Below are 15,556 nucleotides of genomic sequence, written 5' to 3' on the forward strand. Positions count from 1 at the left end.
ATATTTCTTATAAGCCCCCTTTAAGTACTGATAGGCTGCAATAAGGTCTCCCTGAAGCCTTCTCGTCTCTAGGCTGAACAAGCCCAACTCTCTCAGCCTGTCCTCATAGAAGAGGTGTTCCATCCCTCTGATCATTTTTGTGGCCCTCCTCTGGACCCGCTCCAACAGGTCCGTGTCTTTCCTATGCCGAGGGCTCCAGAGCTGGGCGCAGTCCTCCAGGTGGGGTCTCACCAGAGCAGAGTAGAGGGGCAGAATCACCTCCCTCGACCTGCTGGCCACGCTGCTTTTGATGCAGCCCAGGGTACGATTGGCCTTCTGGGCTGCGAGCGCACATTGCTGGCTCATGTCCAGCTTTTCATCCACCAGTACCCCCAAGTCCTTCTCCGCAGCACTACTCTCAATGTTTAATTGGACGAATCTGGTACGGAAGTACCAAAATATGGCAAGACAGTTTGAGGGACTGCAAACTGAAGTAGCAAAAATTGCAAATGTTACAAAGAAATCTGCTCTCAGCAAAAATTTGTGATTGGGATAATGGAGTCGGGACCTGTGCTCTAAGCTCTCCTGCAGGTCTCTCAGCACCTAGCAGTGATGAGCAAAACTCACTGGCCAGCTACGAGACGAGTACGGCCACCTTGAACCACTGCTGTGATGTAAAGCAGCCAGAGTGGCTTCTGTGCCTGACTTAGGATTCCTCTTCAGAACTGCCCAATATTGAAGAGAAACAGAGAAAATGTCCCTGGTTTTAATTTTCACTCTGTGAACAAAGAGCCAAAGTGCAAATACGATGAGCACCAAATTGCCAGTACAAAACAGCAACTTCTCTTTTCATAACTGTCTTTTTTTTTTTACATTTCTACTGAAGTCATAAAATCCCTTGGGTATTTTCTCATTTTTGTCTCCTTCCTTCCTGTCCCTGCTCTGCAAACAGTCGGGAGGTCAGTACTCACTGTAAAGAACCTGTGGATGATTTTGAAATTTTCATGCCACTCTCAGCCATCTCGATGGCCAGTTTTATCTCCATCTTTTTGTACAATGACACAATGCTGGATTTGGGCTGGTGTTCCCGAATTAAGATTTTCTTCAAATACTTATTGTCAAACTTCTTAAATCTGCAAAAGAGATATTAAAATCAAAGTGTAAAAAAAGGAAATGTGTTTTTATTTCTGTGGTACAAGCTGGTCTTCATTCAAATGCACACATATATAATTCAGTGGTGGAAACTGAATCCAAATTGGAGGCACCTGTGGACTCCTGAAGGCCTAGTGAGCGGAGACCTTTAGGGGGGACGTTTGGCACAGTCTACTGGTCCACAGAGATTGCAAAGCCCACCAGACAAAAGAAATAAACAAGCTGCAATCAGAGCAAAAAAGAGGGCTGGGTGTGTGTTTGCATATAACACCGCCACATTTGTCAGAAAAGAATATGGCCAGTCTCCACGCTTTTGTACAAATGTTGTGTTCTAGTAGGGCATAACGGCAGCAGCTGCTCTTACAGTAATCCTGGCCTATTCAGCCAGCCACCAATGAGGCTCTAAATGGCCCGGCAGTTACAGTAGTTTGGGTCCATTATGTTGCTGATAATTTTGAATCCTGACAATTAGAGCAGAAAAAATACATTTCTTTGTATTCTGAATAACAGAGAAATTGAATGGACTACAAAACACTATGTGCTCGCATGCTGCAGATTGTAAAATATTGCTAATGTGTGGCATAATTTGAATGTGAATGTGTGCGTGCGCTTTGGAACAGGTACGTGCTTCCAGGCAGACGTTTAGCAGAACAACAGCAGATCTTGTATGTTTCTTTCAGAGGAACAGTTTACCACAGCAAGGTAATGTGCTCCACAATGCTAGGAAAAGCACTACAGAGTTTGTACATTTTTTCTTAACAAAGCCTAGTTTTTATACATTAATAGCAGAGATAGGTACACAAATGTTTCCACTAGGATTAGAACTCTCTCTGTTTTTCTGTGTAACAGAAAGCCTCCTGGAGTGTCATCACTTAGGTAATTAATTCTGATATACATATGCTAAACATCTTTAAAGTTGCGTAGAAAAGTCTAGGGAATATCTTTTAATACAACCTTCTTACATTAAATGTCTTCACATACAGTGTGTTTTTTGAATCTGCCCCTGAACTGAAACACTACATTTATGGCTAGTTTGGACAAAATTCTCTTTTCATAGCTGGTGGGTAGATGTGAGATAAGGGGATAACATTTTCTCACAGATATGTGTAAATGCAGCTATTTCAATGGAATAACTGCTCCAACAGGGACTTGTTTATCTTATTGACTGCACAGACAGTGGCACGGCCCCAGCGGATGTCCTAAAGCTACCTGTACTGTGAGAGCCAAGAGGACATTTTAGCTTCTGGGTCCAGGTATGTGCCCTAGCACATTACATCATTACTCTTCACTGGGACAAGAACTGGATGCAAACCAGCCACCTTCTTCCCACTCTTAATTCCTGATTTCCATAGGGAGAAACCCAGTCATGAAAGGAGTTGCCACATGTCCTGACAGACCCCCCTGGCTGGATTACTGGGGTCCAATGCTGAAAGGTGAGACAGAGGACTCCGGCACAGAAGTCTAAGCATAGCTAGGATAACTAGGGATAACTTTTAGCCTACAGCATCTTAATAAGATGTTTGTGGGGAAGGAAGATTAGTGTCTTCCCCACACTTCCCTTCACATGCTGAGGTGGTGGCCAACATGATCACAGGGCTCCCTTAGGGAGAAGGTAAAGGGAAGGGCAGCTCAGAATGGCAGGTCCGTCTCTTCTGGGCAGTGCCTGGAAGAGCCACAAAGCTTCACAAAACCACCTCATCCTGCTTGTAGAAGACACAATGCAGGTCCTGCGTTTCTGAGTGAAGACTAGCTTGAAAGTATCTGCTTATGCTACTGGATATTTAAATTCAACCATTCCCTTCAGTACTGTTATTTTAAATATTACTGAATGCAAAGAGCTGTAAGGACAGGTGACTAATTATTATTGAATCTGTACTCACCAACAAGGGATCATATTTGCTTACAGCAAAAGTCAGTGAAGCACTGACACCTTACATAGCTTCTGTTCTAAATCCAGACCTAAAGGAGCACTGCCACGGATCTAAGAGTTATGCCAAAGCTATGTGCACAGGCTGATGTCTGCAGCATGAGTTCTCGTGCTATGTTTTTATTTCAGAAGGCTTATTTTCTGCTTGTTTGTGCAGAAGCAATTTAGCAGGCAATATACGAGCACTGCACTCCCAAGAGATAACCATTACTCAGGAGTTCACTTTTTAAAAAGAGATATTGCACGTCCCCAGTATTTTCATGCTATTTTAGCTTTATGGGGCACAGACTGATTTCCTATTCTATTTACCTATTGTATTTTACATGATAGATAGGTTATTTTATTATAATAGGCTGCAATAAGAGATGCTTACTTATCTCTCAGCTGATAATGACTCCAGTGTCCACATATGTCTTCAATACCAGCCTTCAAGTGATCCATCAACTAGAGAAACAAACATGGAAAAATTTTAGGTGTCCATTATGAGAAAATAATGTCACCACAAATACACAATTGTTGACAGGATTTTGAGATTTTTTTTAGCTGGAGGGTGTGAGTTAATTCTGAAGGCATCTACATTTCTCTAAAAATCAAGGCAACGATCCCACTGTGGCAGCTCCTATGCTTGGCTGCAGCGGCAATATTTTGATGGAGGCGACAAGTCTATCAGTCTGCTGTCATCTCACCATCACCCAGCAACATACAGGCCCAAGTTAAGGACTATGTCCAATGGAAGATGATATTGAGCATCCAAATTGCCTGGTCCTCTTTGTCTACTGAGGCCAAAAACTAAACTCTTGGTTCTGTCAACCAGGTTGCCCTTCTGCATATGTGACCTCCCTGAGAGGGGCACAGGGCCAGGTATCCCACACCTTAACCTTTGCCTTGACCGACAAGTCCTCTGAGGGTTTTGTAAATTGTCATGAGACTGGTAAGTTCATCACTGCTAACTACCAGGATTTTCAGTCATCTTTTGTGTGTTTGTAGCATTATGGAAACAGACAGAAAAATGGCCAATTCTTACATACATATTGTTTTAAGTGGTGCTTTTAAACATAACTTCCTTTCAAGGTTAAGTGTAGAGGTTGAAATAGTAAGAATTAAATGCACTTCAAATTCAAATCAGTTGAGATTAGCACATTTTGCTAATGTGTTAGCAACAAAAAAAATTAAGCATGTGCTTAATTTTAAGGCACAGGGTTTCTGTTAATTTCAAATATATTCCCTATTGTGAAAATGAAAGCATGTACATATATTTTGTATAGTGTTGTTAAGTCAGTTTGAGCAGCTTTCTGTTGTTTTATATAATGGTAATTTGAGAGCTAAAGCAAATGTCTGAGAGGGGAAAAGATCATTCAGAATAACTTGAAACTAAATTTGCAGACCAATGGTTCAATTCATTTCAGTTCAATAAAACTTGATTAAAGACTTTTAAGGTGTCAGTGTGTCTAGAACCAGTCAAAAGATGGCAACAAAGGTATCTGACAAATCTAGCTGGCAAGGATGATGAGTGCATTTTGTAAATGCTACCTTTATGTTTCTGTCCTCCCATGGTCACAAGTATCAAGAAGTAAGGGCCCTGCTACACTGTGACACTTGTGGTATGATATTAAAATATGATAGTCACTATGAATATAAATGCAATATCATATTTTAGAAAATTATGCCTAGGGTTTCCTCCAAATGTTGTTAAAAGCATTCAGTGTCCAAATCCACTGAATGCCAGTGCTACCAAATGCCTCCCTCTGGTCCAGCTCATTTGGAATACTCTTTCTCTTCTTCTTTTTAGGATACCAGCTACTGATACAAAAAAACTTACTCGCACATGAATTTCTTCACTGATTGACTCCTTTTTGTTGGTCTTTTTAACATCTAGATATCTGACCAATGGTCCAATTGTGATTCCCTGCATTTGGAACAATGAGTTGAAATGTTTATTATCTTTTAGAAAAAACAGAAAGGAAGCAAAAGGATTTAATTTTAATCGATTAGGAAAGCTGTGTCTAGACACAAGAATGATCTATTACTTGTATGGAGAACTACAGAAGAGGATTAAAACTCAAAAACTTAAAAAAAATTACGCACCAGTTTTTTTATAAGCAAGGTTGTATTTATCAACATGTTTTAACTATGTAAAGTAACTGACTTATTGCCAACCTTCTTCAAAAGAGCACTCACTTGAAACAAAACATTATCTTTGTGAGGTTCTTACAGTCTTGAAACCTCTTACTTCAACATTTTCAGAATTAAATATTTTGGGGGTTTTTTCACTTAGAAACCATTTTCAGCTGTTCCCAATTCTTTACTGCACTGCTACAGAATAGCATTTAAAAAGGGGAAATAGAAACAAAATGTTTTTTCTGAAACATTCTGGTGGAATCTAAGTGCGCATAGATGCATGCGAGATGCGCAAATGCACAGTGCCCCATTGGCACCCTAGAGTATCTGAGATATTGGTATGGGAAAATACAGAACATAGGATGCAAGACCTCCAGAAGATCCAGTCCTTCCAGGTACAGCATTGTAAGCCAAGTGGAATAACCCAAACATCTGAGGTAGACACCTATTCTTACAAATCTGAATTATTCACTTTATTTTTCTTTAATATTCTTTTACAAAGGATTTCAAAATGTTCTCATTTGGTCTCCAGGATTAATCAAGATAAAAGTAAAAAATTCAAAACCCTTCATAGAACAGACATACTGTTTTCTGTCCAGTTTGAGATACACCACTAGTAGAGAATGATTCTGTGCTGAAGTGTAAAGTTAAAATGCTTCTTAACTTGGAAGCGCATGTGGAGTGAACATAAGAGATTTTGTTCACAAAGTGCCCTTTTCCCTGAATATTTTAGAAGACACAGGTTTTCAATACAGATTTTCTGAAAAAGTTATTTAATAACACCTAAAAAGCCCTGAAAGGATAATTACACAGTGCAGTGCTAAATCTGGCCATAAAATACGATAGCTTGTCCTAGTTTAAGAGTAAATTCAATGCAATCTTCACTATGAAGCTTTCAGTCACCTCTATTACATGAAAGCAATCCATTAAGAAATACACTTACTTGGATGAACACAGTGAAATATATAACTACAAGAGTAGCAGTAATGAACAATTTTTTTCTTGGGAAGAGATTCACTGGAAGCAAGAATGCAAGAGAGAAGCTGCTGGCTCCTCGAAGGCCACTGTAGGAAATAATGAGTTGGTCTTTGAAGGTGAAGGGATATGTTCGGAACTTGTTACTGATGTAGAAGAGAGCAAATACACCTAGGAAGGGAAAAAAACCATGACTATTATTAATCAAGGAGAAAAGGAAAATATTTCAAGCAAAACAACCTCTTGGCTCAGGCAGCTGTTGACAGACCTTTCTTTTCAATTTTGGGTTCTTGTAGCTTCCCTTTGACCAACTGCTGAATCTGTTTTGTGTGAAGTAATCTCCTAGAAAAGACCGTGGTTCCTACCTGCTTCAGGATTTAAATTCCCTTATGCAGTTTAGAAGTGAGATTAGGAGATTAGGGGAAAAGATTTACTTTCTATATTTATGTTGCACAGTTCTTCTCTGAAGTGTTCTGAGGGCAAGACAAACCACTGGACGAGGGTTTTTCCTGTGCCTTCCCTTGCAATGTTTCCTGCTTTCTGCATAGTATCCGCCCAAAGTGTTTAAACAGTGCTTTACCAATAAGTCCTGTGGACAGGTTCACTGAAAGGCAAAGAGTAATAGCATTTTAATTTTTAATCCTCTGGCTTATTGTGTCTCTAATTCTCTGTTTATTTCTCAAATTTCATTTTGCTTTTAATAAAAGTTAAAATTAATCAGACAGCCTGTGGCTGTGTAAGGACTGCAGCTTTTCTTTATAGAGTACATTTAGCAATTTGCTCAATTTACTCTTAATCTTCTTCATCTTCCATAAGAAACATGTATCCTATGTTTTGTGTGGAAACTGTTAAATTACTGAAGTAAAAGCTGACAAACGCTGATAATTACTGGTGTTATTTTACACAACTGTCACTGATAAACTCAGTGGATTATTATAGGTAAGGCCAGTAGCAGAATCCTGTTATGCAGGTTGCTGGGTACCACTTTATATAAGACCTTTTTTGGCTATTTATGACTATGCTAGACATCAGTTACTCAGACTGAAACTGCGTATGTGAGGTATCGCCCTCAGGCCAATTCTCTTTATTCAAGCTTCAGAGAAAATGATGTAATCATTTTAGCAAACAATTTTAGCAGAAAATATTTCGGCCTTCCTCTGGAAAGCTCTAGCACTCCCCTTGGTGTTTGAGAGAAGTATGGACATGTGGCAGCAAAATAGCTTTTGCGTTAGGAGAGCACTTTTTCTGTCTTGATTGGAAGGATATTCCAATACGGACTCTGAAAGTAAGCCTTTAAAAACTTAGGGGCCATGCTTGGTCCAGGATTAGCAAGAAAATATGTAATTACTTTCTTTTTGCTGTCAACCCACAAGAATCATATCACCTCTACTGTTGAGTACTTGTGTCATCCCTATGTAATAGAGCTGTTCAGATGCACGTACTTGAACCTTCACAGGTTTCCCCTTTCCTCTTTTTCCTCTGGTTAAATGCCTTCCTCCAGGGCTCTCAGGCTTAAAAGCAAAGGTCTTGAAATATGTATGGGCTCTGAGTGTCAAGCCAACATCTTCTTCCTGCTCTGGTATTCTTTTTGACTGAGGGATAAGCCACCTGAGAGGTTTAAGAAATAGCACCTTAATCTCAGATGTTTGATGCCAACACTTAGCTGGCCCCAAATGTTAGACTCAGAGTACTGTATGCTGGAAAGGACCTTTGGAGGTCATCTAGTCCAAGTCCCTACTCAAAGCAGAACTAATCACATCAGGTTGCTCAAAGCTCCTGTCAAGTCTTGAATGCCTTTAAGAATGGAGAGCTGGGCCACTGTTACAATATTGGATCACCCTCATGTTAAGAAATGGGTTCCTACTGTCTAATCAGAATTTCCCACATTCCAGCTTGTGTCTGTTGCTTCTTGTCCTATTGCTGTGCACCTCTGAGAAGTGTCTGGCTCCATCTTCTCACTCTCCTCTGATCAGGTACTTGTAGAAAGTAATAAGGTCTCTCCTGTGCCATATCTTCCCCAGGCTGCATAGACTCAGCACTCTCAGACTCTCCTTGTACATCCACTGCTCCAGCCTCTGACCAGGTTGGTGGCCTCTATTGCACTTCATCCAGAACCTCCGTGTCCTTCCTATACTGGGGGAGCCCAGAACTGGAGAGAGCACTCTGGAGACAGCACACACTTCCACCAGCGCTGAAGAGAGGGGAAGAAACACTTCACTGGACCTGCTGGCTACACACTTGCTAAGGTAGCCCAGGACACAGTTGGCTGCCTTTGTCACAAGGACATAATTCTGGCTTGTGTTCAACCTGTTGTCTACCAGGCCAGGTCCTTATCTGCAGAGTTGCTTACTAGACTCCAAGGCTGTACTGGTGCATGGAGTTATCCCAACCCACATGTAAGTCCTTGCATATGCTCTTCTTGAACTTCATGAGCTTTCTGTCAGCCCACTTCTCCAGCCTGTCCAGGTCCTTTTGAATGGAAGCCATCCAGAATACTGACTGCTCCCTGCAGTTCAGTGTCAGCCACAAACTTGCTCAGTGTGCATTCCATTCCATCCTCCAGGTCATTAATGAAGACATTAAAACAATATTGGGTCCCTGTATGAGCCCTGAGGCATGCCATTAGCCACCAGCTAGACCAGTATTTTGAGACCAGCGGTCCAGCTGATTCCCTTCCCACATTATCAACCACTTCAACTGGCCAAAATCTGCTCTTTGAAGTCCAGGGTTGTAATTCTGCTGTTTGTTGGCTTGCTCACTTGAATGGAAGCCATCCAGAATACTGACTGCTCCCTGCAGTTCAGTGTCAGCCACAAACTTGCTCAGTGTGCATTCCATTCCATCCTCCAGGTCATTAATGAAGACATTAAAACAATATTGGTCCCTGTACTGAGCCCTGAGGCATGCCATTAGCCACCAGCTAGACCAGTATTTTGAGACCAGCGGTCCAGCTGATTCCCTTCCCACATTATCAACCACTTCAACTGGCCAAAATCTGCTCTTTGAAGTCCAGGGTTGTAATTCTGCTGTTTGTTGGCTTGCTCACTCCTGTCAGGATCTTAGCACCCACAGTCTCATGGTCACTGCAGTTAAGGCTGCCCTCAATCTTCACACCTTCAGCCATTTCTTCCTTCTTTGTGAGTGGTAGAGAAAACAAAGTATATTCTCCAGCTGATTCATCAGCCAGTCTCCAGCAACTATCACTTGCCTTTTCCTCTCAACCCCTTTTTGCCTTCCCCTTCAGGGCACAGCTGGCCCTGATGAATCACCTGACAGGTCTTGTTCCTCCTCAATACTGTAGCAGATGATGCGGGGCCAATGCCCAGAGCTCAAGCCTGGGCTCTGTATGTAAAGGGAATATAGACAAGGGCTGAAGGCTGGAGGAGGTGGTAGCAGGTGCCCAGTGTAGATTTCTGCCCCACAAGATGCTCCAGAGGGGCCTCTTTTGATTATAAATGAAGCATGGGGGAACTAACCTACTAACTTAGTTAGCCAAGGTAGGTGCCTAAATTTCAGTGCTCAGAATATCTCCTCCAAGGCCACCTGATGGAATATTTGGACTTCTCATTCTCTTTAAAAATATAAATTACTCTGAAAAATCCTACTGAAATTCAGAAAGAGTGTTATTAAGATGGCCAATTCAGGCACTCAAGTTAAAAAATGTCAGAAATAAGGTTGCCTGCTTAATTGCATTTTTGGCCCATGTGTACAACTTCCAAAACGTCTTTCATTACAAAAGCATCATTCACTCATATTTTTAACTAAATTTAAGTGACAAATAACAGTGGCTGAGTAGGGTGCGTTCCATAATTCATCACCTCTCCAGGAGTACATACGTTTGCTTTCTGTTGCAGCAGTTTTAACTTAACCTGATGCAGAATAGAGTATTCAGGTTCAAAAAAAGGATTGCATAATTCATGGGCAACAGGCCCAAAACAGACCCCTATATAGCATAGGCAAGGAGTGTACCCTTTCACATCCCTAACACAGTGACTGTAGATGCTGAGGAAGTAGGAGGTGAACAGAGCTCAGAAAGTGGCCAGGCTTGCAAGCCTTTCCTAATTAGCATCTCCTGCGGGCCCTGTTGAAGACATTGCTGGAGGGTTGGGTTGACCCAGTGGGTCATTCCTTCTTTTCTTATGTCAGCTAGAGTGTTTGGCTGGACGGTACTAGTAGATGAGGGAGAAGATGGCAATGTGTTGCCTCTCTGCTTCCACAGTTGCAGTAAATTGGCTAACGGGCACAAGAGCAGCTCGTACGAGAAGTCTGCCAGGACTGCTACTACCTCCAGAACACCACCAACCTTCTTATTGCTTCTCCTTTTTCAACGTTACTGTCAACCCATCCTGGACATCAGGAGAAGATGAGAAATTGTGTCCCACAGCTCGTGTGACATCATCTACAAACTGCGCTGCCCATGCTGGAGGAATCCCAGTCTCACAGATTAGGGAGTAGGAGACCTTTCCAGGAATGGGGAGATACTGTGTATAGAAATGGAGTAATTTCAAACAGGCATTCTTTTCTAGCAGTTTAAAACTCCAGGGTTGACTTGTGAGGAGCAGTAGCATAGTGGGGTTGGCCTATACGTGGTATAAGGAAGGAAATAGAGTCCCTGTTCAGTTATCTATCAGTGCTAATTTTCACCTTCCCTCTTTTTCAATGCCTCCGGCACTCCTGGCCCAGGACCTGTAGTGTTATAGCACTAGAAGTATGGTGATGTACATTATCTAATTATTAAGTTAATTACAGTGTGCGATGAAATCATTATGAAGCCCACTTACCCAAGGGCATATAGTTAACTAAGATATAAGCATCTATATAGGCATAATCATGGCAATATTTTAATTTTGCTTAAAATATTCCATTCTCACCTAATCATAAAGTCTGTGCTTGGAGACTGGCATTCAGATTTGTTTGGGGCTTTTTCCCTGTTTTTCTCCATGTGTGGATTTGTGAAATTAACTTATCAGTAACATAAGCCTAGTAAATTCATTATTAAACCGGTTATGCCAGTCTGCACAGACTTTTCTAACATACCTTTGCACCAAAGGGTTTCTCTCAGAGGTGCAGAGGTTGCCTGCAAAAGCTGACTTACTCAGTGTCCGCCAAACGAGGCAGAAGAACAGAGTGAAGCAAATGAAGGCCCAGTTCCACTCGTGGTTTTTCCCCACTGTAGACACTCCCATGAACACGAAAATCAGGGTCTCGCTGACGCTGCTCAGCATCTTCATGAAATATTTTATTGTGGTATAGGAATTCTGGGAAACATTCTCCTCCACGTATTTTTTCATTGTCACTGCACATGCTGTCATCCTGTACCAGGCAAAACATCAGAGATCAGCCACACCCTGTTTTTCTTTTCATTTAAGAACAACCTCAGCCTTCATTACCTGCACTCTCCATCACCAGCCTCTGACCTTCCTAATATCAAGAAGCATTCTATTTCTTCAGTAACGTTAGCTATTTCATTAGGTAGAAGAGCATCTTCATTCAGCTTCACAAATCCATTTTGCATACAGGAAAAAGGAAGCAAACCAGTCAGCCTTCCTGACGAGGAAGTGGGGGTATCACGTTCCAGTTCAAAGTCCATTTTATCCCGAATGCCTAACACACAGCCACCAAGCACCAAATATTTGAGTCTCAAACAAAGGGCAATTCGGTTTTGTACCAGCCTACGGATGGATCGGTTAGAGGGACATAATCTGCCTCTTAGTGATCGTCTCTTTTGAGGTGGTGGTGGGAGAACATGGTGGTAGTCCTATGCCGGGGCCAAAGCTCCCGGCAGCTCCCTGCCAGCTGGCTGGCAGATCAGCAGGGCCAGGGTAAGCGTCAGTGACTCTGCACCCACAGCAGCCCATTGCTGTACAGCAGGGGAAAATTCAGTTATCCTACAGAGGTGTCCTTCCCCCCTTTTAGCTATCCAGCGTGTGGAGAATGTGCCTAAAGAAGCAAAGGGGTGTTTTCCACCTCTTCGCTGTTAATGAAGACTAGAGCCTGCTTCAGAGGCATCAGCAGCCACCCAGCACAGACGCTGGTGACAATCACACGGAGCAGTAGTCTTTGAGCAGCCCTACTGAAGGGGGTTTCCTCTTCCCCCCTTGATTTTCCATAGTCATAGGTAATAGATAGATTGGGTGCTATGCTAGTAACATATTCCATCATCTATCTAGTTTCTACTGATGTTATTTTAGTCTTTAGAGGCTTCTTGTGATGATATTTTTCCAAACTTGTGAATTCAGAGAACGCTGACTGTTCATTAAATAACCCTTCATCTAGTTTCTGCTCATTTAATTTCCACTGAAGAAATCTCAAGGATATTCTGGTGGAGCTGAGACATTTAGCAGGTCCAAGGACACTCTAAGACAAGGCCATTAAGCATTAATGTTTAATACTGTTGACTTTCAGAGACACAAGAGTAATAGACTTTCACGATCCAAGTGAAAAATGAATGAATTCCTCAATAATTCAGAAAGGTGACAATAAGTTCCCATCCCTAAAACAAGCAATAATTTCCTTAATGAAGCAGTAAGAATAATAAATCCCAATTATATTAACATTCTTTTATTACTAGTAATTTCAGCACTCTAATGAAAATAAGAAGCAAAAGAAATAAAGAGCTATGTAGTCTAGTGTAATGAATAGGCAGGGAAGCAGTATTTTGGGCAGTGTAGGTAGGAAAGGGTCCACATGGTATTAGTGCTCACTACATACTGAGTCTAACCCCGGTCAACTAAAGTCGCCAGTCACCTCAATCAGAGCAAATGTGTTGGATATGCAAAACGTAGTACAAGAATCGTCTGCTTTGCCTAATTGCTCAGAAAAACACATCTCCTGTCTAACTACTTATTTAATATGTTTAAATATTCAAATATTGCTTGCCAGGACCATCCTGCAAAGGTTGTTTTTACAAAGCCAATTCTGCTCTGAAGCTGAACAAATTGGGGTTCAGCCTGGAGAAGAGAGGGCTCCAGGGAGACCTTATTGCAGCCTTCCAATACTTAAAGAGGGCTTATAAGAAAAACGGGGACAAACTTTTTAGTAGTGCTTGTTGCAATAGGACAAGGGGTAGTGGTTTTGAACTACAAGAGGGTAGATTCAGACTATATAAGGAAGAAATTTTTTACGCTGAGGGTGGTGAAACACTGGCACAGGTTGCCCAGAGAGGTGGTAGATGCCCCATCCCTGGAAACATTCAAGGTCAGGCTGGACGGGGCTCTGAGCAACCTGATCTAGTTGAAGAAGTCCCTACTCATTGCAGGCAGAGTGGACTAGATGACCTTTAAAGGTCCCTTCCAACCCAAAGTATTCTGTGATTCTATGATTCTATGAAATCAGGGTTTGACAAGTAGAGGTGAGTAAATGCACCTGTCTGGACATCAACAGCCACACACTTGTATTTGTTAGGTTTAAACTCAAAAAACCTCAAAAAAGGGAACTCCTTGCTGGAGCACCAGGGCCCGCAAGACCTGGCATGCAAGCTCAGAGCCAACACAGGCCATGCAGGGCTGCTGCCACGCACCAGCTGGGCGCTGAGCCTGCAGCAGCCAGCAGCACTAGCTGGAGCATTTACCATCATCAGGTTCCCATCTCTTTACACTTTACCCTGCTGAGGGGCTGTTTGGTGTGATATCTTTGAAATTCACCTACCAGCAGTTTTCTCGCAAAGTCTCTCACTTTCACCCCTATTCCTTCCTTTCTCTTCTGACTTCTTGCCTGCCGCCGTCCTCTTTCATTCCCACAATACTCACCCTCTCCGCATTTACTGCGGTTGATAGACCTGCCAGCTTTCTCTCTCCAGCGGGCACCCATGCCATGACAGCACTTTAAGGAAGTAGTCCCCAGCATTACAGCGATATCAAGCTATCCTGATCACATCAAAATATGACCATCAATATCCATATACATGAGTATATGTATGTATATGTGCTTGATGTTCTCGGTTGCCTGGTTTTGCCCAGTTTCAGTTCCAGTGATGCTGTTCAAATGTAATGTAATTCCAGTAAACTGTGTTAGAGCTGATGTTCACAGCTGTATACAAAAGCAAGAACTAGGATGTTCTTTATTATGTTTTCCATACTCATTACTTTTCATCTCTCTTGTAATCTGATGGTGATGCTGCTGAGAAATAAATACAGATACACTGATCTATTATCACATCATTCTCTCATTCTGCTGATCTTATCGGAGGTAGCGGCCAGATGGTGGCAGCACTAATCATTTTACCCACAGCGCACAGTATTTTTTCCAACAGGCAAAAATCTAAAAAAATTTCAGAGCGGATATGCACTACTCGGTAGTACATCTATGCCTATGCTGACTGTGGGTTTGCTTTTCCTAGTTACCACTGCATTTTACAGGTCCCTTAGAAGCCATCCACTGCAGATCTGTAGGCCAGAGACTGAAAATGCCTGTATTGTACCAACCTCAAGCAAACCACCTCCTCAAAACAATGCCACTTCCCTCGAGAGGGCATCCAAAAAGCCGTAAGGGATACTCACGCCAAAATGCCTGAGATGTAAAGGGTTTCAGCGGACAGGTATGACAGGTAGCTGAACATGAAGACCAGCAGTGGTTCGATAGCAGAAACGTTGTGGGTGAATCGAGTCATGAATGCCGAAACAAATCCAAAGACGATGCCAAACAACATGCCACCCAGCCCCACCACGAAGAACCGAGCGAAGCCAGCAAAGACATCGATGGATTCGATTTCTTCGTACCTGTGCATCTGGGTGAAGGCGATGAGGATGTTATATAAAACCTACATGTGAAAATAAGGAGACAGCAGTCAGGTGTTTTTCTGAACCTGGCAGGCTTACTCATTTCATAACGGGAGGGGGGGGGTGGGGTGTGTGGGTGTGGGTGTGTGTGTATATATGCCTGAAATTGCTTTAGACAGCTCAGCAAAGTAACAGTTGAAATCTCAGCTGGTTCTTAACAAGTCCCAGAATTAAGGGTCCGTTAAGTGTCCTGAAAAATAGCAAAAAAAGGAAGGGTAGATGGTTATATAATAAAAGTAAAACTCTGGGGGATCAAATGCAATTGAAGTAACCAAAAAATGCTCATACTTTTTTGTTTTCTGAAGGTAAACTTAATTATTGGTCTTTGTAGCAGATGTTGAAAGCCCAGCTGGGTACCTTACCAACCCCAGGCTCTCCCCTCCATGTTCTCTTTCTGACTCAGGATGGGGCAGGGCAGCGACTAAGAATCACACTTTTGATTTAAATCCCATTTAGGTTGTCTGTATGATCAGTGTTAGATGGACTTCATTAGATGGACTCTGGAATGTTAAATGTTTTTCAATAGTACTTGACGCATAAAAATCATGAAACATCACTGGAAATGGGAAAGGAAGCAGGAGAGGGAAGGGAAGGGAAGGGAAGGGAAGGGAAAGAAAAGTGGTAGCCG

General features: G+C 42.2%; 1 protein-coding gene across 1 annotated transcript in view; it reads right to left on the minus strand.

The window, feature by feature from the left end:
• Nucleotides 1-15,556, minus strand: part of SLC9A4 (solute carrier family 9 member A4) — a 37,098-nt gene that overhangs the window by 12,911 nt on the left and 8,631 nt on the right. The window contains 6 exon segments of the mRNA XM_019471215.1: nt 951-1,112; nt 3,432-3,502; nt 4,878-4,964; nt 6,120-6,322; nt 11,247-11,464; nt 14,650-14,909. Of these exon segments, the coding sequence (XP_019326760.1) occupies nt 951-1,112; nt 3,432-3,502; nt 4,878-4,964; nt 6,120-6,322; nt 11,247-11,464; nt 14,650-14,909 (1,001 nt within the window).

The sequence above is a fragment of the Aptenodytes forsteri genome, unplaced genomic scaffold, assembly GCF_000699145.1.
Source record: "Aptenodytes forsteri isolate BGI_AS27 unplaced genomic scaffold, ASM69914v1 Scaffold96, whole genome shotgun sequence".
In the NCBI taxonomy this organism is placed as follows: Eukaryota; Metazoa; Chordata; class Aves; order Sphenisciformes; family Spheniscidae; genus Aptenodytes; species Aptenodytes forsteri.